This window comes from Scyliorhinus canicula, chromosome 13 (genome assembly GCF_902713615.1).
Source record: "Scyliorhinus canicula chromosome 13, sScyCan1.1, whole genome shotgun sequence".
Classification (NCBI taxonomy): Eukaryota; Metazoa; Chordata; class Chondrichthyes; order Carcharhiniformes; family Scyliorhinidae; genus Scyliorhinus; species Scyliorhinus canicula.
Window position 1 is genome coordinate 13,945,892 of NC_052158.1, and position 26,573 is coordinate 13,972,464.

At 44.7% G+C, this 26,573-nt stretch overlaps 1 protein-coding gene across 9 annotated transcripts in view; it reads left to right on the forward strand.

Moving 5' to 3' along the window:
* Positions 1 to 26,573, forward strand: part of LOC119975963 (protein PRRC2A-like) — a 142,260-nt gene that overhangs the window by 40,110 nt on the left and 75,577 nt on the right. For all 9 annotated transcript variants that reach the window (XM_038815948.1, XM_038815955.1, XM_038815953.1 and 6 more), the window contains exons 4-11: positions 7,087 to 7,210; positions 14,361 to 14,433; positions 16,499 to 16,642; positions 18,714 to 18,952; positions 21,430 to 21,515; positions 23,377 to 23,516; positions 24,708 to 24,798; positions 25,433 to 25,628. In XM_038815948.1, the coding sequence (XP_038671876.1) occupies positions 7,087 to 7,210; positions 14,361 to 14,433; positions 16,499 to 16,642; positions 18,714 to 18,952; positions 21,430 to 21,515; positions 23,377 to 23,516; positions 24,708 to 24,798; positions 25,433 to 25,628 (1,093 nt within the window). The remainder of the gene's footprint in view (positions 1 to 7,086; positions 7,211 to 14,360; positions 14,434 to 16,498; positions 16,643 to 18,713; positions 18,953 to 21,429; positions 21,516 to 23,376; positions 23,517 to 24,707; positions 24,799 to 25,432; positions 25,629 to 26,573) is intronic.

The following is a 26,573-nucleotide window of genomic DNA, read 5'->3' on the forward strand; positions in this document are numbered from 1 at the left end:
TTAACCTTCAGAGAATCTTGAACAAGGACTCCCAAGTCCTTTTGTGCTTCTGATTTCGTAGGCATTTCCCCATTTAGAAAATAGTCTATGCCTCCATTCCTCCTTCCAAAATGCATAGCCTCTCACTTTTCCACATTGTATTCCATCTACCATTTCTTTGCCCACTCTCCTAGCCTGTCCAAGTCCTTCTGCAGCCCCCTCCATCCTCAATACTACCTGTCTACATATCTTTGTGTCATCTGTAAACTTGGCAACAGTGTTTTCAGTTCCTTCTTCCATATTGTGTGTATTGTGAAAAGTTGTGGTCCCAGCACCAACCCCTGAGGCACATCACTAGTCGCAAGCTACTATCCTGAAAAAGACTCCTTTATCCCCACTTTCTGCCAGTCAGAAATCCTCTATCCGTGCCAGGATCTTACCCTTAATACCATGGGCTCTTACTTATTAACATTAACAATTGGGCAGCACGGTAGCATAGTGGTTAGCACAATTGCTTCACAGCTCCAGGGTCCTAGTTTTGATTCCGGCTTGGGTCACTGTCTGTGCGGAGTCTGCACATTCTCCCCGTGTGTGCGTGGGTTTCCTCCGGGTGCTCCAGTTTCCTCCCACAGTCCAAAGATGTGGTTCGGTGGGTTGGCCATGATAAATTGCCCTTAGTGTCCAAAATTGCCCTTAGTGTGGGGTGGGGTTACTGGGTTATGGGGATAGGGTGGAGGTGTTAACCTTGGGTAGGGTGCTCTTTCCGGGAGCCGGTGCAGATTTGATGGGCCGAATGGCCGCCTCCTGCACTGTAAATTCTATGATCTATGATAACAGTCTCCTATGCAGCCAAAGGCCTTCTGGAGATCTAAATAAATTGCGTCCACTGGTTCTCCTTTGTCTAACTTCCTTGTTACTACCTCAGAAGAATTCTAACAGATTTGTCAGACATGGCCTCCTTGATGATGAAGCAGTGCTGAATCAGTCCTATTTATCATACACTTCGAAGTTCTCCGTGATCTCATCTTTAATTTTTTTTTAATGTTTTTAATGGGTTTTTTATACATGGTATATTTACAGATGTGCACATAGAGAAACCAAAAACAATCTCATCTTCAATAGTGGACTCTAAAATCTTACCATTGACCGGTCAGGCTAATGGCCTATAATTTCCAGTCTTGTGCCTCCCTCCCTTCTGGCGGTGTTACATTAGCCACTTTCCAGTCCTCTGGAACCCTCCCTGCCTCCAGTGATTCCTGAAATATCACTACCAATGTCTCCACAATCTCCCCAGCTATTTCCTTTAGAACCCTGATGTGTCCTCCATCCGGTCCATGTGATTTATCCACCTTCATACCAAAATGTATTGATTACGTGCGTTTCCCTTGAACCTCAGGAGGCCTGGAGATTGTGTTGAATTTTTGTTTCTCTGACGTTAATAATGCACTTCTGTCACCATTCTGTATAGCCACAATACTGGTACTTTCTCTAAATCTTCAAATTATATTGGATTATTCACATCAACTATGACCTTTTGTGCAGACAGTGATCAAGGTTGGAGCAGATGATTGAACATTTAGATGTTCCAGGAACAGGGAAATGAGCTATCCAATTGATCAAGCCCACTCTCCATTTTGTATGTCTCTCATTTCCTCTTCTCTACATAAAGTTATCTAATTGTAATGTACTGTTTGTTTCTGTGGCCCCTCTGGTTTAATTTCTCCTCAGCGGTTCGTTTTGGGGAATCTGTTTGTTGTTACACATGCTCCTGGCTTATTAATTTTTCATTTGAGTTGCGTAATACTCTTTAATATCGCAAACTATTTACTTGCATTGGTTCTCTTCATAATCTTAAACTTCAGTTGCATGTACTCCCAAGTCCAGATATTTTGAATCTTCTACCTGTTTCATCTTCATCTTTCCCTTAACCCATTTATTTTCATGGGTTTTGGTCTCTTGTCTTTTTTTTTGCTCACTGGGCTAAATCGCTGGCTTTTAAAGCAGACCAAGGCAGGCCAGCAGCACGGTTCGATTCCCGTACCAGCCTCCCCAAACAGGCGCTGGAATGTGGCGATTAGGGGAATTTCACAGTAACTTCATTTGAAGCCTACTCGTGACAAGCGATTTTCATTTCATTTCTGTGTCTAATTAGGCCTGAATTATTGTTCATTGGATGAGCTCAGCTGGGCTTCATTGCCTTTCCTTGTCCATAAATAAGAATTTGCTTGCTCCTTAGAAATGTCTCTGTGCTATTGTGACCATTTTCTTTAAATGCTCCAGTGATATTTTCCTCTGCACTGTTTTAGCAGCCAGTAATCCACCTACTTTCAAAAGATCATTAAAATGGCAAAACCTATTTTATTTCAAATTAACACTTAAGAAATTACTGGCCCTTAATACCTCTCCGTACCTTTCTAGTCACTTGTAGTTAATTCCCAAGTTGAGACTTTTTTGAACACTTGTTCTTTTATTTTGGCAATATGCCGTCACTGGTGCACACAACATGTTGCTAATACACATTACACTGAACAATAAAAAGGTGCAGTTTTTGAGTGTCAAATCATACGAGACCAAATTCTGCTGATCTTATAAGCTGCTAGCTATTCTTGGATGATACATCAAAGTAATAACACTGTTCACCGCTGTTCATTTCAAGTCTCTGCTTTGCTACTTTTCAATTGAACTAAAATTCTCTCTCAAATTAATTGAGAGCTTGGAATATGGAGGGTCATAGAATTTTACTGCAAAAAAAGAGGCCCCACGGCTCATTGTGCCTGGGCCAGCCGTCAAACACGTCTGTTCTCATCCTATTTTCTAGCGCTTGGTCCATAACCATGTATGCTGTGGTGTTTCAAGTGCTGTCTCTACTACCCGTTCAAGCAGCAAGTTCCAGATTCCCACCACCCTTTCGGTGTAAAAGTGTTTTGTCAAATCTTCTAAACCTCTTGTCTTAAGAGGTGTTTCTTGGTTATTTACCCCTCTCCTAAGGGGAAAAGTTTCTTTCTATCTATGCTGCTCATTTTGTGCAACTCAATCTGATTTCCCCCCCTCCACCTTCTCTGCTCTAAAGAAAACAATCCCAGCCTAGCCAACCTCTCTCTAGCTGAAGTGCTCCAGCTATAGAGAGTGCATTCCATAAGTCTTTATGGTCAACTTCGGCTGCTCTCCCAGAGCAAATTTCTGTAGGTCAACATGGATTGGCAAGTATGAGTTCAGTTTCACTGCTCTGGAATTCTAGTCGGGATTTGATGTGGCCGTTTGATCCTTCAGCTCTTAATTTTATTCGAGCCATGATGGGTTTTGTTCTCTAAGTTGCTTGGTGGCGAGTGTCTGTTGTCTTCGGGGGGCGGGGGGGGGGGGGGGGGGGGGGGGGGGGGGGGGGGGAACAGCTCATTTTTCAAATAAAAATCATGGCTGGTGTTGAATGTTGCAGTATGCTGAAAAATAGGACCCTCCTATATGCCATTGCCAATTCGGCCTGGTACACTAACAAATAGTGCAGTAGGAAGATTTTTTTTAAAAAAATTGTAACTCTTTAAAATGAGGTATGGTATTTCTGTTTCAGAGGGATTTGAATTCCACCCACCCAGTTGTACCTGAATGGTGCATATTTTAGATTTTCACAAGACCTTTAAAGGGATCAAATGGAATGAAGAGAAAGTGGGAGTGGGATACTGAATTTCCTTGATCAGCCACCATATTGAATGGTGCAGACTCGAATGGCCTACTCCACCTATTTTCTATGTTTTTATGCGTAATTCCAAATGGGCTAAGTGGCCTAAAGTTTACTGAGCCATTTTGAGCATTCAGTTTGTATCAGGGCATCCATTTGGTGAAAAGGGTGGGCAGATATCACCTTGCTTGTATCCTGTACTGAATATTCATTAGCTTTTCATTCGGGACTATGTGTGCGTGTGTTTTTTTTTAAGCCCCATAATTCACAGGTTGGTTTGTTGCTTCAAGGCTGACTTGTGCAGTTAAGTTTATTTTTACTGCAAAATCTGGAGCACTGACTCTGCTTGGGGGTGGGAAATACTGGCACGAGCAAATGTGGGTGTAAAACTGCAGCTGTGCATGCAATAGTTTAATCTTCTCCAGCTACTGCAGTGGCTGAGGTTTTCTGGGTTCTGCTCCATACATTACCATCAAGAATTTCCAGTGTGATGCATGACTGAATTCAGTCATTTGACTGGGACCACCCCCCTGTTTTAAACAGTAATGTGGAGGTCACTGATCTTACTCGCTCTTCTCCTCCCTCCTTTTAAAATTGAGTCTCTTCAAACTAAATTTTTTTTTCAAGGCCTCTCAACCTCCCCAGAGTCATCCTTGCATAAAGCAAGACTCTTAAGCCCCAACCTTGGGCATTGCCTTGTTACGAATGGACGAGCTGCATAATAACATTATGATCTAGAAGGTGTCCGGCTCATTAAGTCTATGACTGATCCCAAGAGAACAATCCAATCCATCCCACTTCCTTGACTTTACCCTGTAACGCTGCAAGTTAGTTTCCCTGCAGTGCCTGTCCAATATCACTCATTTCTCTGCTTTCAGCAGCCTTGTATGCAGCAAGTTCCCGGACCTTGCCACTTGCTGCATTTGTTTAAAAAATAAAAAGGTTTCTAGTACTCAAACTAAAACCTGCATTAGCTCCAATGCCTTCCATGTGGTGACCCTTGCATCAGGATCCTTGTATGGACCGGAAACTTTTAAACACGAGATGACTTGAAGACCAGGAATTCGTAAGAACATCCTTTGCGGTTTCATGTTTGCTGATGACTGTGTCCCAGCTGCTGATTCAGAACCGGACATTCAATGGTGCCTGGACTTGTTCTCCAATGTGTGCCACGACCCAATGATCAACACAAAGAAAACTGAAGTAATGTCCAGTCTTGTTCCAGAAAAGTATCATCTCAAACCTAAGATTTCAGAACCTGCTTGCATTGTTATGTTAATTTTATCTCCACATCACACTTTCCATATATATTGACACATGCGGGAATTTCCAAAGCAAGTGCAGCCTTCGACAGACTTCAAATGTCAGTCTGGAAACAGAGGAATAAACCTGCCTACTCTGTTCTGCACGTGAGGCTTGTTAGATGCTGGTAAACAAACCAAAGAAGCTCAATCACTTTTAGTTGGGCTGCCTTTGGAAGCTTCTGAAGATTGGATGGCGGGACAAAATGCCAAGTGTTCACCTGAGCTGGCATTCCAAGCATCCACACCATATTGAGACAGTCACTGCTGAGTTGGTCAAAAATGCCTGACACACTCAACAAAGTGAATCTTCTATGGAGAGTTTGAGTCTGGAATGTATTGTCATGGTAGTCAAATTAAGAACAACAAGGATGGTCTAAAGCCTTCACCAGAGAAGCTTTGATATTAACTTTGAGTCTTGGGAGAAACTTGCTCGGGATCACCGAACCCGACGCAACCAAATTTTTAAATTGTGCAGTCTCAAATCTAGCCCGTATCTCTGAGCAAACACAACAGATGCAAGCCCAAGCCAGAAACTCATCCAGAACATATCATCCTGTCCTCTTTGCAGTTGAACCCTCTGGGTGCAGAATGGCCTCAGCAGTTGACTACAAACCCACTGAAACCCTACCAAACATTGATGATGAACAGATTTGACTTTTGAGGTGAAGATGACCCAAGAGACACAGAGCTGTATTTGCATCCAATATTCTCTCCCTGCCTGTTTTATTTTTCCCTTCACTTCCTCGCATTATTGAATTTGGCATGGTTCCTGCTTGAAGAGTTTGCCTTGCATCACAATATTCTCTATCTCCTTTGTCATCGAAGGAGCCCTAGATTGGTTCCCCTACCTTTTTGGCCTCCTTGGTATGTACGTTGCCTTGAGCTGAAAAAAATGATCTTTTGAAGTCTGTCACTGTCTTTTCCTGCCAGTCTTTTTGGGTCCATTTCACCCTGCTTCGATCCCTTTTCATCGAATTGAAGTTATCCCTCTTCCAGTTTAGATGTTCTACTTTGGTAATCCAATTTAAAACTTATGATACATTGATCACTCATGCCCAAGCATTTCCTCTAAATTGCCCCTCAAGCCACACTCTTTCCAAGGGTCATCTTTAATCCCCATCATGTACTTCCATAAGCACCTAATTCTTAGCTTTTTTTGAACCACATTTTTGTTGCTGCTAATGCATCATATTCTCACATGATTGATTGTGCTTGGAACTCAGTCCCAGGTTCAATTCCCAGCTTGGGTCACTATCTGTGTGGAGTCTGCACGTTCTCCCTGTGTCTGTGTGGGTTTCCTCCGGGTGCTCCAGTTTCCTCCCACAAGTCCTGAAAGACGTACTGTTAGGTAATTTGGACATTCTGAATTCTCCCCCTTGTGTACCCGAACTCGGGGCTTTTCATGGTAACTTCATTGCAGTATTGATGTAAGCCTACTTGTGACAATAAAGGTTATTATTATTATTATTTGTGCTGGAGCTCACCCACACTCTTTCAACCACACTCTTTTTGTATTCTTAGTTCTTCTTAGTCTGGTCCTATCGATTTTATGATGCTGCTACTTTCACTGGCATTATCCAAATCTCAACACTTATGCCCCCCTGGTACCCACCACCTGCTCACTAATTTAGGTTCTACTCTCCCAGCCACACTAGTGAACCAGTCCTGCTGAGGTGCCGCTCATCTCTTTGAGTGTGTGACCCCTGCCCCAGAACTGATCCCAATGTCTTGAGAATCTGAAACTCTCCCCTCTTTCACCATGTGCGATGTCTCACATTGATACTCTCTCTTCCCTGTCTCGCCAGTCTAGTCAGGCCCTGCTCTGATCTGGGGATTGTTACCTTCGCTATCTTTTTTTTAAGTTAATTTACAGGATGTGGATGTCGCTGGTCAGGTCAGCATTCATTGCCCATCAGAAGGTGGTGGTGAGTTTCCTCCTTGCACAGCTGAAGTGTAGGTACACCCACTGTGGTGTTAGGGAGGGAGTTCCAGGATGTTACCTGAAAGCCAGTGAACAGCTGAAATGTAGGTACACCCACTGTGCTGTTAGGGAGGGAGTTCCAGGATGTTACCTGAACACCAGTGAAGGAACGGCAAAATATTTCAAGTTTGTCCTTCTGTTGTTTTCAGTACCGATGCATCAACAGCTCAGCAGCCGGAATCGCAGCTGCCGCCGGCTTCACAGACGTCTGGCTCCAGTCAGACGAAACGTCCAGCAGCAGCAGCAGCAGCAGTGGTAGCAGCTCCACAGGAGGTAGGCAAAGCTGTGGTTCAAGTTTGCTTGTGTGGACATCCAGCAATGGTTAATGGCTGTGTGGAGACGTACCAACAGCAAATTTTGTTCTTTGCTATTTCTGTTTCAAAAAAATATATCTACCCCTCCACCCAAAAGTTAGAGGTTCGCTCAGTTTCTGGATCAGGGATTGGGCGTTCAAACCCTCTTACCTGGACAAGCCCAACCTAGGCTGACAAACCAGTGTGCGATTTGGGTCATGGAGGAGGGGCGTGGCATCCTCTGGATGAGATGTTCAATTGAGTGGTTTTTTTTCTGCCTCTTCCAAGTTGATCAACAGAGGGACGTAACGATAGACCGAGCAACTACAGGCCAGTCAGTTTCACATCCTGTGGTGGGGAAACATTTAGGGCTGGGCAAATGTGGGTTAAATTAAGGCAGCATGGATTTTGTTGCGGGCAACCCGTGTTTGGCTAATTTGCTGTTGTTTTTTGAAGTCACACAGAGGGTTAATGGAGTAAAGCTGTTGATGTTGTCCAGATTAACTTCCAAAAGACAGTCGATACAGTGCTGCACAACAGACTTGTGAGCAAAGTTGAGGCTTAGAATAAAGTGAACAGTAGCAACATGGATAGAAAATTGACTCTGATGGGAAACAAAGTAGTGTTAAAACGGTTGTTTTTCAAAATGGAGAAAGGCCTATTGTGGCGTTCTACAGGTATCGGTGTTAGGACTCCTGCTCTTCCTGATTTATTTAAATGACCTAGACCTTGGTGGGCAGGGCACAATTTCAAAATTTGTGGGTGATCCAAAATTTGGAATTGTGAGCTGTAAGGAGACTAGACTAGAAAAGGACAGAGAGCCTGGTGCAATGGATGGATAAATGGCAGGTGAAATTTGATGCAGAGGTGTGAAGTGGCTGAGAGAGACTGTATAAAATGAAGAAGGGTGCCATTCTGAAGTGGGTGCAGGAGCCGTTTGCAGCAGAACCAGTTGGGAGAGTGGATAATGAAGCTTATGGGATCCTGCACTTTATAAAAGAAAGCATAGGTGTACAAAAGCAAGGAAGTTGTAATGATACTGGTTTGACCTCACCTGGAGTACTGCATCCAGTTCTGCGCATCAGACTTATGGGGGGCGATTTGTATCCAGATAAAGTTCACAAGCATTAAGTTCCTCACCCCTGGAACCAGTTACATTGAAATGTTGGGGAAGCTGGGGCTGTTCTCCTTGGGGGTTGAGGAGAGATTTGATTGAGGTACTCAGGTTTTGGAAGAGTAAATGGGGAGAACCAGTTCCAATTGGTGGAAGAATCGAGAACCAGAAGTCATAGATTTAAAATAATTGACGAAGAAAGCAATGGCAGCATGAGGAAAATCTTATTCACGCTGCGAGTGGTTGGAATCTAGAATGCTTGAGTGGTGGAGGTGGTGTCAACTGAGGCTTTCGGGAAAAGGGAATTCGACCATTGAAAAGCAGTCAGTTGCAGGGCTATGGGGGTGGGGGAGGAGGAGAGGAAAAGGCAGGGGTAGCACTGGGTGAATTGCTCCTATAGAGAACCAGCACCGATTCAATGGCCCGAAAGGCCATGTTCTGCATATAACTTTTCTGTGATTCTATGACATTTTGATCTCATTAAAGTAAACTGATTTGTGAGTCCTTTACCTCCATGTGTCCTTTTGTGTCGCATTTGCTGATAGAATTACTTGCACTTTGTCGAGATAACGATCCCATGTCTCTCATTGCCTCCATTTTTAAAAATTATACGCTCTTTGGGGACAATCAGGAATGAGAGACTTTGGGATTCTCAGGAGTTGATGGAGAAGCTGTTTCTACGAGCCAGAGGATCAATAACCTTTGCACCCAGATTTAATATATTTACCAAAAGAGTGGGGGGAGATAAGAATTTTGCTTACACAGTGCATTATGATGAATTCACTGGACGTCCATTCAGTGGTATCTTTCGAAACTGAGTTGGAGGACTTCCGGTGTCGGCAATGTGCTGAGCGGACACGCATCAGGTGGCTCTCCTCCCAACCAGAACCAAAAAAGACACTTTTGGACAAATTTGACCTTTTTAAAAAAATAAAAAAAAACAAACCCAACGGAGGGAAATATGCCAGCCAATGAGAAGTCAACGCGAGGGCAGAAGTGGCTGAAAGGGCCACAGGCAAAGGGCAGACAAACCGGTGAACACAGGAGGTGAGGAGGCCCCGGCCGCCCAAGAGAAGGGGGAGACCGTCGACCTGAACACCAGCCCCTCTCCTCCACACCAGGAGACGGATGGAGAACCTTCCTAAAGAAGGAGCTCACCGCCACGAAGGAGGCAATTAGAATCGAGATCCAGGTGGTGGTGGTGACGGAGGCGATGGTCTCCTGACAACGAACGATCGACGGACTGGGAAAGAAAGTGGAGGCGCAGGAGAGGATGACCCGAGAGCCTGGACAGATCAGAGTGACAGGATCGGTGTTCTGGAAGCAGAGGTGAAAAGGTTGGTGGCAACCCAGGGGAGCTTGAAGGGGAAGGTCAAGGACCAGGAAAACGGGTCAGGATTGTGGAACGCATGGTAGGCCTGTCTGAAGGCATCGAGGGCAGAGACCTGACGGTCTATAATCGCCCAAATGCTAGACAACCTTCAGGAGGGACAGCTTCGCCAATCCTCCAGAACTCGACGAGGCACACGGTCGCTCCGACCGAAGCCCAAGCGGGGGAGTAGCTGAGATCAATCCTTGCGAAGCTGCGCCGATACTAGGACTGTGAAGGATCCTGCGGTGGGCCAGACAAGCAAAGACGAGCACATGGAAAGGACGTAGAATCCAGATTTATCAGGACATTGGGGCAGACCTGGCAAATCAAAAAGGCCAAATTCAATCGGGCAAAATCGGTGCTTTACAGAGTGGGTTGCGATTCAGCATGTTATTCCCGGCCAGATTCTGGGTTATATACCAGCTTAACGAGTACTATTTAACAGCTCGGCAGAAGCAAACAACTTTGTACAGGACAACAGCCTGGACAAAGAATAAGCGAGGCAGCGATGAAGGCACGTCGGAGGACGATAGCAGAATCAGAGACACATAGACATTGTTGTATGTTTACGCGGGACCGTACTGTCTCGTTCTGACCAGAAAGACCGATCACGAGAGAGCGAGGACGGGGGAAAAGCAAGCGAGGGGGCAGACAGGGAAAACAGGCAGTAGGCAGATATAGGCATAGGACTAGACCAATGCTGGATGCGGAGCCACCATACTGGCAGGGAGGCTAGAACAGGAAGACGGGCAGTAAGGTGGTGTTGGGGGTACAGGAAGAGGGGGCATGGTGTACAGGAAGAGGGGGACATAGTTGCCGGCCATTTTGGGTGCCCGCTGGACAAAGGGAAGTCCTAGGAGTGCAGGAGCCCAACCTAGAGAGCGGTGACCGAGGCCATTTTGGACGACCCCCTAACCAAGGGGACCCCGGAGTGCAGGGGTGCAACAGCCAGATGAGTATGGTTGACGACCACTTAAGCCTGAGGGTCAACACAATCTTCCTGCAGGAGATACACCTGAGGGAGAAGGACCGACTGCTGGTAAGGAAGGGCTGGTGAGACAGACAAACCATTCATGCTACGAGACGAGGGGAGTAGCCATCAAGAGGACAAAGTTCACCGAGACGAGGGATTATGGACCAAGGCAGACAGTACGTCATAGTCAACGGTGTCCCAGACGGAGCATCGGTAGTACTGGTGAATGTGTATGCGCCCAACTGGGATGACACAGACTTTATAAAGTAGACTATGGCGGAAGCCCCCGACATTGACACACAGGAAACATCACAGGCCATAGGCGAGTACGTTACTAATAACCAGAATGGGGAAGTCTCACCTTCCACGTTCTGGGAGGCACTGAAGGCCTCGGGGAGAAATTATAGCTTACAAGGCTCTCGGAGATGGGGAAAAGAGGGTGGCCAGGCAATAATTAATCGACTCCACCCTGGTGGTCGACAGGAAGTACTCCGAGGCCCCGACCGTAGAGCTGCTGGCGGACAGGAAAAAATCTACAAATGGACTTTAACCTGCTATCCGCTGGGAAGGCATTACACCGACTCTGCCGAACACTGAGAAAGGGCTGGCCGCCTACTGGCTCACCAGCTGAGAAAGCAGACAGCCACGCTGGAAATAGCCCAGATAAAAACAGCAGAGCTGACTGGTAACAGAAGCTAGAAGAGGTCAACAGGGCATTTGAGACCTCTTACTGAGGGCTGTACACCTCCGAGCCCCCTGACAGGGAAACAGTTCCTCGATGGACCGGAAATACCAGTTCTGGGGCAGGACAGGTGGGGAGAACTGGAAGCACTGATGGATCTGGGCAAAATCATGGCTGAGCATCAGCTCCATGCAGGCAGGGAAGATGCCAGGATTGAACGGGTTCCCGGCAGGCTTCTATAAAAAATTCACCTTGGCCCCACACCTAAGGGACATGTTTGCAGACTCGCTAGCTAGGGGCACCTTGCCTCCTACAATCGCTGATGTCCAAAAAGGACAAAGACCCAACGGAATACAGATTGTACAGACCCATTTTGCTGCTTAATGTAGATGCGAAGATGCTCTCTAAGGTCCTGGACAAGAGATTGGAGAACTACGTGCCAGAGGTGGTCGCAGAGGACCAGACGAGCTTTGTCAAGGATGGGCAGCTAACTGCGAACATCAGGCGGCTGATAAATGTAATAATCACCAGAGGTGATCATCTCCCTGAACGTAGAAAAGGTCTTCGACAGATTCGAGTGGAAGAACCTCTTTGAAGTACTGGAGCAGTTTGGGCTCGGAGCAGGTTTCACCTCCTGGGTGAAAATCCTGTACAACGCCCCCAAGGCAAGTGTTCAAACCAATACCATCGGCTCTGAATACTTCCAGAGGTACACGGTAGGGATGTCCACTGTCCCCGCTCCTGTTTTCCCGAGTAATTGAACCCCTGCTGATCGCACTGCGAGACGCAAAAAGCTGGAAGGGTAGTCAAAAGGGAGGCAGAGAGCACAGTCTCTCTCTCTCTCTTTCTCTCTCTCTTTCTCTCTCTCTCTGTGTCTCTCTCTCTCTGTCTGTGTGTCTCTCTCTCTCTGTGTGTGTCTCTCTCTCTCTCTCTCTCTGTCTCTCTCTCTCTCTCTCTGTGTCTCTCTCTCTCTCTCTGTCTCTCTCTGTCTCTCTGTATCGTGGAACCACAGGAAGGCTTGAGAGCAATCATGCGGCTCCTGAAATAGTTTGGAACGTTCTCGAGTTACAAAGTTAACATGGGCAACAGTGAGGCATTCCCAGTGAACCCAGAAGGGGGAGGAACAAAGCTGGAGGTGCTCTCATTCAAACTAGCCCAAAACAAATTCTGCTACCTGGGTACAAGTGGAATCTGACCGGTTTGGCGGAGGAAGTTAAAAAGGACCTACAGAGATGGGACATGCTCCCACTCCCCCTAGCAGGAAGGGTCCAAATGATCAAAATGAACGTACTGCCAACATTCCTCTTCCTGTTCAGATTGATACTGATCCTCATCCCCAAGGCTGCCTTCACAGCATAGATAAAATGACCATAATGTTTGTTTGGGGGTGTAGCGTTTGTTCGGAGTGGGGGAAAAATCCCCAAATCAACACTGCAGAGGAGAAAAGTCTTGGGCAGTCTGGCACTACCAAATCTACAAAGTGAGGATGGAGGAGTCTCTCTCCCTCTCCCTCGGTATTCTCTCATCTGCCATGCTAGACGCCACTTTCAGAAAATGGAGACAGGACGGGGTGACATTAATAGTCGGGGACTTTTGGGTGGAAGACAGACTAGCGACACCAAGCGAGCTGACAAAAGACCTAAGCCTGCTGACAGGACAGGAAGTTGGGCACCCTCCAGCTAAAGCAGACCCCAGGGCCCCAAAAAACACTGATAAACATTGACAGTAAAGAAGGGGGGAAACTGGGAAAAGCTGACGGTAAGGAACGGGGGAACTGTCGGTAAAGCTCTGATCAGCTACTTGACAAGGCGTGACTACCACTGGACGAAGCCAGATGAAAAGGGGGGGGCATTTGGGGTGTGTTGGGGACTATGGAGCGAAGCACTGAGCAGGGCCACCTCCTCCACCTCCTGCACAGAGCGCACCTAACCTGAGCCCGAATGATCAGTTTCTTCCTGGAGGTGGAGGATAAGTGTGAATGGTGCCAGGAAGACCTGGCCAGCCACACCCACATATTCTGAGCCTGTAAGATTCTGAACAACCTTCGAGGCGATTTCCGAGGTTGAGAGTGGAGCCGTGTCAGCATGACAATCTTCGGGGTATCCAAATAGCCAGAGCTCCATATGGGGAAAGGGCCAATCACGCACCGGAGATTTCTGCTTGGCTGGCAATCAGCAGCACCACCCACAGCTGCAGACCTGCCGTAATTTCTCAACCTGGAGAAGATCAAATACACCATCTGAGGATCGGAAGAAGGCTTTCTCAAAGTACGGGGCAATTCATTGGTGTGTTCCAAGACCTGTTCAAGGCCAACAGAGACTGGAAAGAGCCGACAAAAACACACAACACTAAGAGGTCCAAAAAGGGAATGAATGCAGAGAAAACTTGGGGGAACCACAAGGTGACGCATGGAGGAGGGGGAGGGACAGGAGGCAGTGTCCTCCCCCCGAACCCACAAGGCCTGCAACAAACCACAAAGAAGAGGGCGGGGGAAAGGGGGACGCAGGAGCTCGTAATAGAACACCCAGAGAGAAGAGGTGGATACAAAGGAGGAGTGGTGGCAGGGAAGAAGGAAGAGGCGAAGGGGGAAAAATAAATATCAAAGAATGTATATACATAACTGTAAATATCTGACGCAAAGTTTCACTGTTAAATTGGAAATGTCAATAAAAACACTTCATTTTTTTAAAAAAAGCTTGGATATATTCTGAAAAAGGAGAAAGAAACTGAAGGAGTGGTTTGGAACTGATTTGGATCAAGACCTGGTACAGGCAGGTTGGGCTGCCCCTCCTTCTGAAAATTCCCAAACAGACCATTGGCATCTTTATGCGCATCTGCAGCATGTGAACAAATACAGTTTGCCAGCTCCATCACTGGTTTGGAAGTATTTGCGAAATTTGAGTAACTGCATTTTTCTTCTTCAAACCCCAAAACCAAAATTGTGTTGATGTTAAGTAATGGTCAAGATACTTTCTTCTGTTAATTGCAGGCCACCGCTTCAGCACAAAGCGGAACAAAATCCTGGGCACAGGCGAGCGTTACACATGGTGCGCAAGGAGATGGTGAGTTTAAAACAATTGAGTCAAAAATACTGCCTTTTAAGTTGAGTGATTCATAATGGTGCTGGTGGTCCTGCAAGTCGCTGGATATCTAAGCATGTTTCAGTTTCCACTCGGTGGTGCTTGTAATTGAGAATTCAACACTTCTCTTCATCAACCCTTTTTGGGAGTTGGATTGCATCTGATTTTGACCAAGTTCCTCGACTCGGCAATAGGAGCAGACTTTGATGACAGTACTGTCTGCAACATTGTGCATTATTGATATGTACTCATGTACTGTACTGAGCAGCAATTGCTTCTGTTTCCACCTCATTACCTTGTTTTGTAGAGGCAGGTTTTCTATGGCAGATCCTTGCCCATTTATGAATAGGGTTGGACTTTCTACAATTGACAGATCATGAACTTTTCAGACTCCACTGAGGGTTGGATTTGAACTCTGTTCCTTTGATAGATGAAAGGACATTTGTTGAGCATAGAATACTCAAACAACATAATTGGACTGAGGCTACAGATTGGTGAAAATGCAGAGCAAGCTCCTGTTTTTTCTCGAGCCATGGATCCATCAACCTCCTGTTGTCCCACCTTTCCATCATCCTCTGTTGCTTTTGAGCAGGGTAGAAAATTAGTACCAAGGTCCCAGGGGTCAACTGCCTAAATCGCTGTCTGAACTGCCCAATCCAAGAACTGGGATTGTTTAAATCAATTTGTGTATATTAATATTTCTTTTAAGCAAGAAATAATAGCCCTGAAATTATCTGATCAGAGATACTATTGTGATGTCAGTGTTGTGACCTGATTGGCTGGTTTTATTATAGTGGCAATGTTGCCTTGTGTACAGGTGAGTACTCTTTATTTTAAATAACTACTTTCACATTAAAATAACAAGTTCCTTCAGACTTGTTCAGAAAGAATATCTACTAGTAAAGTTTGATCCCACTTTGTTCTGCATGTTTATTGAAAAAGAATCAACTCCAGATATAATCTGAAGATTGTTCGCACATCTAATATTAGGTCTGACCCCCACAGACTACATGTTCATAATCAAAAATAAAGTCCTCTAACTCTGTAGCTTAGTTAAGAAGAAACCTGAATACTAGATTGTGGCCTCTTCGTACACTGCTCCTACCGGTTGGTATTTGGAACTGGTATTTACATTTTACTTAGTGTCCCACTCAGCTCATTCTCCCCTCGCTCAGAAGGTTGTGGGTTGATGCCCTACATCAGGACTTGAAAGGATAATCTCTCAAAACACTGGGTGTGCCATCCTTTGGAGTATGTCCAAGCTAAGATTTGCAGCCCTTCTTGGGTAGTTAAACATAAGAACATAAGAGCTAGGAGCAGGAGTAGGCCATCTGGCCCCTCGAGCCTGCTCCGCCAGTCAATGAGATCATGGCTTATCTTTTGTGGACTCAGCTCCACTTTCCGGCCCGAACACCATAACCCTTAATCCCTTTATTCTTCAAAAAACTATCTATCTTTACCTTTAAAATATTTAATGAAGGAGCCTCAACTGCTTCACTGGGAAGGAATTCCATAGATTCATAACCCTTTGGGTGAAGAAGTTCCTCCTAAACTCAGTCCTGGCACTATTTGAAGAGCAAAGAGCTTTTCTGATAGAATGGGCAATATTCCTTCCTAATCGGGTGTAAAGCAAACGGCTAATTAATTGCTTGTCTCATTTCTATTTGTGGAAAGTTGCTAGCATAGCAAGGCATTCATACGTATTATTGGTCACAGAGGGTGCCTAATGGGTGGTGGAGGCAGATTCAGTTGTAATTTTCAAAGGGAATTGTATAAATACTTGAAGGGGAAAAAAATAGGACTCTAGGGAAAGAGCAGACAAATGGGAATATTTGGAAGTCTCTACTAAAGAGCAGAAACGGGCATGATGAACCAAATATTCGCCTCCAGTGCTGTCATTCTACGATTCTCTGAAAGAAACAGTCATGTGGGGTACTTTGTGACGACCTCCGATTGGAAAAATCCCAAGCAAATACTTGTCTGGTGAAACGGCATCTCCACCTGCGATCGGATGAAATAATTTTTAATAAAATCCTCTTGTGTTCAGGTGGAAAGGGATCAAACCAACAGTCGCCATTCTCTCGCGAGGAATTTCCAACCCTGCAAGCGGCTGGAGATCAGGACAAAGTTGGCCGAGAAAGGGACATTGCAGATCAGTCGTATGGGCCCGGACCAAGCCTCCGCCCTCAAAGTAAGTCTGTGCTTCAGTGGTTGATGCATAGCCAAAGTGAGCATTTTCATGTTGCAACTACAGGGGAGCTCTAAACCTTTTTTCCAAAAAAAACCATGGTTACATGGAATCGTCGAAATTTTCTCTAAGGATGTACATCTGTTGAATTGTTTATTAGTGTATGAGATGTATGTGGTTTGGAAAAACAACAATCAACACTGTTCTCCAGTTCCTTGAATAAAAGCAAAATATTGCAGATGCTGAAAATCTGAATAAAACAGTAAATGCTGGATAAATGTCTTTAAAAATTCATTTAACGGGATGTGGGTGGCACTGGCTAAGCCAGCATTTATTGCTCTTCAGAAAGTGGTGATGAGCTCGAACTGCTGCAGTCCCTGGGGTGTAAGTTCACCCACAGTGCAGTTGGGGAGGGAGTTCCAGGATTTTTACCCAGAAACAGTGAAGGAACAGGCATATGTTTCCAAGCTGGAGTGATGAGCGACATGTGGGCGCATATCAAGCAGGCTGCTTTTTCCTGGATGGTGTTGGAGATACACTCATCCAGGCAAGTGGAGAGTATTCTATTACATTCCTGACTTGTGCCTTATAGATGGTGGACTGGCTTTGGGGGTAGGGAGGTGAATTACTCGCCATAAGGTTCCTAGCCTTTGACCTGCACTGGTAACCACACTATTAATATGGCTAGTCCAGTTCCGTTTCTGATCAAGGGTAACCCCCAGAATGTTGAACTCAGTAGGTGTGGCCGCATCTGTAGAGAGAGAGAGACATTGTTAACATTTCATATGAGCCTTCTGTAGAGCTGGCTCGAGGATTTTCAAATTGTGTTTGGGATATGGGTGTCACTGTTGAGGCTGTCTTAAACCTTATCCGTTGCTCTGAGAAAGATTTGGTGGGCTGTCTTTTCGAATGCGTGCTGCTCTAGGTTGAGGATAATTAGATGTGCAATTTGAAAATTTTCACCTGATCAACATTAAGATGGTTGCTCTCCGAACTAACCTGTTTTGTTGGTACTTGATGCTCGGTCTCAAAGCTGTAAATATTGGAAATTTGAAAATGTAAATTGGGTCAAGGCACCAAATAAAAGTCTTGGTGTAGGTATTTCATCAGAACTGAACTTAGATCTTGCTTGAAGCATTCGGATGCCGTTTGCTTTCCAGCTGCTGACTATAAATTCAAGCATTTTTATTTGAACACTATTTGATCACCATCAAGGAAGAAATAAGATTGTCACGTCATAGCTAGCTTGCACTTGTAAAAAGCTGGTCAGGTGACCACACAGCCTCATGCTTCAGGGGGTGTTTGTCATTCATGGATTTGTTTCAGAAGTGAATCATGACTACTTCAAAAGCAAGAACTCTGATCTTTAGAGTAAGGTGTTATTAGAGAGGCTTGAAATTACTGTTGTCAAGATGGGTAACAGATGTAGTGTTCTAATTATATGTATAAGGGGGGCGAATAAGATCAGTGTAAATAAGATTAAATTTCACACTACTTTCCCTTCTTGATGTTGGTTTCCTTTTGTTTTGTTAAAAAGAAACATTGTTCCATACTGCATGGAAGTTTCTACGGCAAGGATTTTTGTGTGTTCCTCTGCTCTTATGCTACTGTAGTTTGTCAAGCCAGTCTGGAAATGCACTGAGCTGAAAAGAACTGCTTCACAGGACAAACCAGAGGAAAATGGGAGATGTGCACATTCTCTGGATGCCTACCACGTGACTGGAAATCTGGTTACTCACCTAACCTCCTGGTCTAATTGTTACTGGAATTTCTGTTCAATCTCATGTGGGACTTGGCTGAGCCAAGGGTCTGGTCACCTGCTAACTCTAGTTGGCATATGGAGTGATCTTTTCTGTGTTGCTGCCAGAGTTCGGCTAGGATTGGTGCTGTCAAGAGTGGGGACTGATTTATTCATACAAAAAACTTGTATCGGGGTTTAATTTAAAGGAGGGCGTGTAACCTGTGCAGTTTAATCTGTTCACTTAGAATCATGCTCTCTGAAGTGTTGTCTTCCTCTAAAAATTCTGTACATTTGCTGCTTGTTAATGTTTAACCATTCTCCTTCCACCCACAGATGTGACCAGCTGGAGGGAGGGTGGTGGGCGGAACTTGGGTGCTCCGGGTGGCTCTTTGACCGAGGGGGAAACCAAAGAGCTAAACCCAGAAGAAGCAACAAGCTCTATAGCATCCTCAGCCGACCAGAAGGTGACTGCAAGGATGGCCGAACAACCACCTAGACCAGGGGTCGGTGTACCACAGCAGGCAGTTCCCCAGCCATACCCTCCACCATTTAGGGGGATGATGCCGGCTTTTGTAAGTAACTGAGACCCAGAAGGGACGAGAACTGGAGGGCGGAAGGAAACAGTAGGAAAAATCAGTTGCAGTAGTTGGCATAAAATATTGCATATGGACTAATTTGGATGCACTTGAATTAATTAAACTTCAATAACCTGGGTATCCCACGGCTTCTTTTCATCATCTCTATTTAATACTACGGCTTTCTTTCTCCTAGAGAGCAAATTGTGTCTTGAGATTCTGACTGTAGAATTAAGACCTAGTTTAAATTTTAGTGACCGAATTCCCTTTGTAAACAACATCACTGTTCACATTTCTTGCATATGATGGACAACTTGCAGAATGTTACAGTTCCCCTTTATCTTCATACTGAGCTCCTTAATGGGATCAGCTCCGAGCTTTTCCCTTTCACAGGGTATCAGTCAGTTTTCTTATTTTAAAGAAACCTTGGTGAAGACTCGAAACCCAAGTGTTGTATATTATCTGAATTGTGCACTCACAAAGGAGAGGGAGTTGAGTGACAAAGTAATGGTTTAAAAAGCGTACCTGTGGCAGGATCGTGACAAGAACACACTAGATATACATGGAGTGGCAGAAAGATCACACTTTTAAATTCAGGTGAATTACGTTCTACTGTAGCCTTCCCACTGACTGAGTTGTTTCTAACAATGTAATTGCTTTAATTGAAATACGGAGATGAAAGGTGAATTCCACACCACCAAGCTTGGAATTAATAGAAATAGAAAGAAGAATGGATGAATCAAGTTCAGAATTGCTGAAAGCTTGAATTTAATGTAGGAATGCAGGACTGGGGGGGAAGATGATAAATTGTATGGTTTGAAGAGGAGCGGGTTGCATTGCAACCTGCTGTAACTTTTCAAATACTTTTACCTGTTGAAAATATCATAGCTACTACACCGGTTGAGTTTCTGCTGAAGAGTTTATTGTATGCTGGCTGTTCTTTATCCACTTTGGAACTGGAACATAGAAACTAGCATTCAACTCCAGCTGTTCCGCATAAAGAAATGATTGGGCTGATGGTTCAGCATTTTGCTGACCTGATGTGCTTTATCGCTTTGGGGTCTTGACAGGGTAGATGCTGTGAGGTTGTTCCCTCTTGTGCAACAGTCATGGACCAGAGGGCATAATCTCAGAGTAATAATAATAAAAATAATCTTTAATGTCACAAGTAGGCACTGCAGTGACGTTACCATGAAAAGCCCCCTATTTGCCACACTCGGGCGCCTGTTCGGGTGCACTGAGGGAGAATTCAGAATGTCCAAATTAAACAGCACATCTATCAGGACTTGTGGGAGGAAACCGGAGCACCCAGAAGAAACCCATGCAGACCTGGGGAGAACATGCAGACTCCGCACAGTGACCCAAGCCGAAAATCAAACCTGGGACCCTGGCGCTGTGAAGCAATAGTGCTACCCACTGTGCTACCATGTTGCGTTACCCATTTAAGACCGAGATGGGGGAGGCACGGTGGCACAGTGGTTAGCACTGCTGCCTCACCGCACTGAGGGCCTGGTTCAGTCCCAGCCCCAGGTCACTGTCCGTGTGGAATTTGCGCATTCTCTCCATGTTTGCGTGGGTCTCACCCCCACAACCCAAAGATGTGCAGGGTAGGTGGATTGGCCATGCTAAATTGCCCTTAATTCGATAAAAAATAATTGGGTACTTTAAATTTATTTTTAACAAGTCGGAGATGAGGAAGAATTTCTTCTGTGGGTAGTGAATCTGTGGAATTCTTTACCACAGAGCTGTAGAGGCTAGGTTGTTAAATATGTTTTCGTTTGAGACGGATTTTTAAGGGAATCTAGGGTTATGGAGATGGGATGAGAAAGTGTCGTTGAGGATTATTATGTCAGATCAGTTATGATCACATTGAATTGTGGAGCAGACTCAGTAGGCCGAATGGCCTACTTCTGCTCCTATGTCTTGAGGTCCGTAACCAATCAAAATCTAAACTCATTTAAACTGATACGCTGTGTCCCAGTTGTGAGGATTTGGAAGCTTTGAACTGCCCTGTGTGTTGCTTGCTTCACTTTGCAGTGTATGGGCCTCTAGGGGGAAAATGCTGTCAATTCAAGCCTCGGTCTGGTAATTGAACACAAAGACGCATCAGTGCGTGACTGAGGGAGTGCTGCTTTGTGATGCATGGTGGTTCGGGTGAACATTCAAAGCTTGTGGCATTTGTTTAAAGAAGAGAAGGTTCTGACACCAGTATTACATTCCTGCCTGTATCAAAGCCATCAGAAACAAATTAGATTATACTTTGTTCATCAAAATGACTGTTTCCTTTTATACCAGTAAGTGCACTTCAAATTAAACATTTTGAAATGCCTGAGTCGTGGTTATTATCCAAAAACACATTATTCTCTTTTGAACTACTGAGAGAATCATGGTTGCCTTTTATCTAGCCTGGGTGTTGTGTTTTTTTAAACTCTTTTCTTGATCCGTATCTGTCTTTGTATTTTTACTGTTTTCAGATGTATTCCCCATATTGTGGTTTACCATTTCCTACACCTTACGGACCACAGGGACCATACAGATACCCACCACCCGATGCCAGCAAGTAAGTTTTTCTCATTAAAGGATTGATTGTAATTACAGACAGAAGACAAGGTTGACACTCTAGAAATTGAAGTTTCTAAAATTGCAATTTTTGAGTTTTTTCTGTGCCAGTGTCAGACTTGCTTTGATAATAGTACTCTCTTATTGGAGTCAGAGGGTAATGGGTCCAAATTCCAGTCTAGAGACTTGAGAACATTTTGTCCTGAGGTGCTTCACGGAAGCATTATATAGCCAAAAAAAAAGACATTCGGCCACACAATGAGCCGTGGAATAGGAAACCAAAAGTTTAGACATTTGAGGGAACACTCCCTCTGTCCGTCTGCTGTGTGTGGCCTGCTTTTTGCACTGCATGGCCCCTGTAAGATTGCTATGCATGCTTGTGTTACTCATTCCCGATTGCTGCACATTCCCGCACCCACGCAGCTGACGGGAAGCATTGTCCAAGGTAGCCTTAAGGAGTGTCTTAAAAGGAGGGAAGAAACAGAGTGGTTTAGAAAGGGAACCCCAAAGCTTGGGGCCTAACTAGCCATCTGCCATGGTGGGATTCAAACCCAGGTCCCCAGAGCATTACCCTGGGTCTCTGAATTACTAGTCCAACAACAATGCCACTGCGTCACTGTCTCCCCACTCCATTTTGAGTATTTGAATCTGGTTGTCATATGTAAAGAAAGCATTAAATACCTGATTCAGTAGACTTGAGCCATATAGACGAGGAAAGTCCAGTTCAGTTTCTTGCAGCTGTGCTACTCGGCAGTTTTAGGGTTCACAGAAGTACCTTTTAAATGGGGAGGATGTCATACGAAAGCAGCTTCCTGATTTGTTTTCTCCCTACGCTATGCAGTTAAATGTCGACTTGGGGTTGTGCAGGTTAGGGCAGTGCTTTATTCCTGAAATACTTTTGGCCGCAAAGCCTACTGAGATACTGGCAAATAACCAACATATGCAGCAGGAACCTCAATAAACCTTTTGTGAAACCTTGGTTGGTCTCAACATTAACAACGTGTCCAATTCTGGGCCCTGCACTCTAGGAAAGCTATGAAGGCTTCAGAGAGGATGCAAGCAAGCTTTACAAGTATGCCTCCAAGGATTTCAATTGGGTGCATTGATTGCAGAAGGTTGGGCTGTTCTTTTAGAGAAGAGAAGGTCAAGAGGAGATTTGATAGAGGTGGTCAAAATCTGGAGTGGGTGATGAGAAACTGTTCCATTGGTGGAAAGGTCAAGAACCAGAGGACACTGATTTAAAATGATTGGCAAAAATATTAACAGCAACGTGAGTTTTTTTAACTCAACAAATGGTTAGGGTCTGCCTGAGAATGTGGTTGGAGGAAATTCAATAGAGGCCATCAAAGGAGAATTCGCTAAGTAATATGAATAGAAATAAATTGCAGAGTTTTGGGGAAAGGGCAGGGGAGTGGGCCTCGCCACGTTGCTGTTGCAGTGAGCTGGCACTGACGCTACCGGCTGAATGGCCTCCTGTGCTGGAACTGTTCTGTGATTCTATATCACCCCATTAACAGGAAAATGTTCCCAAGAGTATTATCAAACAAAGTTTGACGCCTAAGCAAATATGCAGATGAATGAAAGCATGGTGAACGAGTTGGGATATAAGGAGCATCTCAAAGCAAGAAAGTGGAGGGGAGGCGTGGTGGTTACCAGAGTGAGATACTGGCACGTGGTACTTGGGAACTGTGTTATGCACCAATTAAATAGAGAGGAGAGAACTGGAAACTAAAATTCTTGTCTGGGGAGAATCTTGGAATGCATCCGCTGTGGATTTGAACCAAATTAATACTCTGGTGATTTTAATTTGCATGTTTACCTCTGCATAAAATAACAGATCTCTGACCTGCATTTCTATATAGGTTTCCTCGTGTTCCAGGACCTCGACTTCCTCAACATCCAACACGGATGACCGAAGCAGTGAAAAGACCCTCCATCCTCAAACAGGACGACTTGAAAGAGTTTGATGAGCTTGAAAACGAGACTGATGATGGATGGGCTGGTAAATCCCCAGGGGCTGGGAGAAAAATCCCCTCTTTCAACTTCATTTTCATTCTTCAGCAAATCTGTCGGAATTTCTGTCTTCCTCTGCCACCATAAACCGCTTAAAGCCCTTCACATACAATTTAAATTTTAAAATAAACCATTTTAACCATTCATTTTATTGGCTCACCTTATCCCACACTTTCTTTCCCTCTGTTCCTTAATTTTAACTTTATTGCGTTGAATCAAATTTTTTTAACCTTAAGGGCTACCTAATTTCTTCTACTTCCCATTGGCTTTATCGGTGGGACCTACATCTTCATTGGGTGACGGCTATCTTTTTAGTGACTGGGTGTGTTTTCAAGTTAAATTTTAGATTAGATACTGGGTTAGTTGCTCGCTTGCTATTGTATGGTGAATGCAATACTGGCAGAGCTACAAAGTAGCAGATTCAGTAACTCCTAAAGTCTGTCAACATTGGTGCTGGAAGGATTAAGGGCCATAATGTGTCCTGTTGCAATGATGCATCCATTTCAGTACTTTGGTGTCTGCAGAATTTGCCCTGAACTGGCAAAAGTTGAGCTGGCAAAAGTTGATTGGTGACATGGGGTGGAGTAGCAATGATATTTGTAGTGAAATTGCAAGCCTGGCGAACTGGGGAAAAAATCCTCTTAACTGTTGCTAAGTCATAGTGACAAGCATCCCGGGATGGCGGGAGCGGTGGGACTTTACATGCAGCTCCTTGAAACGTAATGGACTAGGGAGGGCCGGTGCAGAAAAGGTGTTTCCTCTGACTGATTTTGGGGGTGGGGAGTTGGTGGTGGTAAGTGTCCAGAACCAGAGGGCACAGTCTCCGGATAAGGGATCGGCCATTTAGGACTGAGGTGAGGTGGAGTTTCTTCACTCGATGTCGTGAATCTTTGGAATTCCCTACCCCAGAGGGTGGAGGTTGTCATATGTTCAAGGCGGAAACAGATACTGATGATATCAAGGGGTATGGGGACAGCGTGGGAAAATCGTGTTGAGACAGATGGTCAACCATTATATATTTTAATGGTGGAGTCTGCTCGAGAAGAGTGGAATGTATAGTTGACTCTTTAATAGTTTGTTTATTAGCCTGGATCAGGGATGCTTAACTTTGAAACTTTGAAGTTGAGGCTAGCATTAATCATTGTTCCATTTTTGTTAATGTGCACCTTTATTTCTGCAGGAGCACACGAGGAAATAGACTACACTGAAAAGCTAAAATTCAGTGATGACGAAGATGACGATGATACCGAAAAGGGGAAATCTGAAAGAAGGTGTGTGAGAGGCATTAGTCTATCCCAATTACAAAGAAGCATAGAATTTGGAAGAATTGAATTTTATTTAGCACTACTATATTTTAAATTGTAGTTCTCTGTTTGGTAGTTTTGCTTTTGTGATTTTTATAGTGTTTAGCCACATATATGCAAATCTGATTGAAAAAATCCTTTACAAAGGCCCAAGTTTGATTACAATGCATTGTCATAAAAGAGGATTGAGCCAGTCAAGTAAACTCGTTCAGCTGTTTTCCCAAACACAACTGGTTTTCTTCATAAATATTTTTGTGTTTTCTTCACTTCTTGAGGTTTTTGTTTTGGCTCACTGAGCTTTTTGGTTCTTCAAGCTCACCTAATCAGGGTTGTTCTGTTACCTATTTCTCTCCAGCCTTTCCCTTCTTCAGGGAAAGCTCTCGACACTCCCAAGCCACTGCAACTCTGCTCTCAAATCCTTCTTTGATTCTAGCTTTTTGTTTTGTTTCGCTGTCCTGCTACCCAGCCAGATATGACCATTCTTGCGTTTTGGTCGTTTGATTCATAAATGCTTCTGTGGTGTTATAGTTGCCCTGCTGTAAGTGTTTCAAAGGCTGCTGTGTGCAGGGCTGAAAAATAACAGTCTTATTCTTTTGCACAGGGATGGCCAGACGAGTCGGCCAGATCGGCAAGAGTTGCGCACCTCTGAGAACAGGAAGGAGCCCCCCTCGGAGGAGCACTTGGCCGTCAAAGCGGCTCGGGGTGAAGGTCCAGCACCTGTCCAGGCAGAGCTGGGGCCACCTGGATCCCAACCACCCAGAGTTTCTGCCAGCTGGGGTCCTGCTGTGGATCACCAGGTACATGGCCGAGAGAATCCATATCATTTGCCACCTTTTTTTAATTATTGGTCTTTGTGTGGGTTTTTTCAAGATGTCTTATCTCAACAAATGGGGACAAAAGGCTTAATCTAATCTGTGGGTAATGGCTTTGAAACTATTTAATGAGTGGAATGGCTTTAGAGTGGAAGCCCCGTTGAGATAAACTTTGATTTCTTAAGTGATGACTTGCTGTCTATTTTTTTCACCAGTTCCAGTGTAGCAATATGTCAATGTTGGAATTCTGCCACCAGGTACCTAACGAAATGGACGAATCATCTATGAAATGAGTTTGAGTCACCCAGTCCGACTCAAGATTGTAAATTTGAGGGTGAAGCTGCCACTGGTTAGCACTAAGTCAGCAAATACCTGGACTGTTGGTGGGAAAATGGGCGTTGCCTGTTTGTGTTTGGGGCTGAGTGATTGCTGGACAGGTTGGCGGGCATCCGAAATTCAGAACAAAATCTTTATTTCTGCACTGACCAGGTTTCAAATCCAAACAGTGGCACTCCTGTGCTTCGCCATTGAGGAACCATTTTTCAGGTAGCTGTGTGATATCTCCCTTCCAGACCAGAAATGATGAGTGAGCAGGTGTCACTTCTGGTGGGGTGGGATCTGCTAGGTGGGATGATCATTAAATAAACATATGTAAAGGGCTTCAGTACTGCATGAACCATTACTTTGACAGGTTGGCTGGTTTAAAATCTTCGATATGCCAACCTCCTCAGCTAATTGCTGAAATGTGTTGCCCCTGATGGCTCAATGGGCTAATTGCTGCACATTGTGTGATTCTGGATGAAGATCAGGAGGTTCCCAAATCTGATTGTCTTTTATTTGAACTGAAACACGACCACGTGCTACAACTGACCTCGCTAAAGACCATCCGGTTAATTTCCAGATATTTCCATCTTTTCCTGATAGTACAGG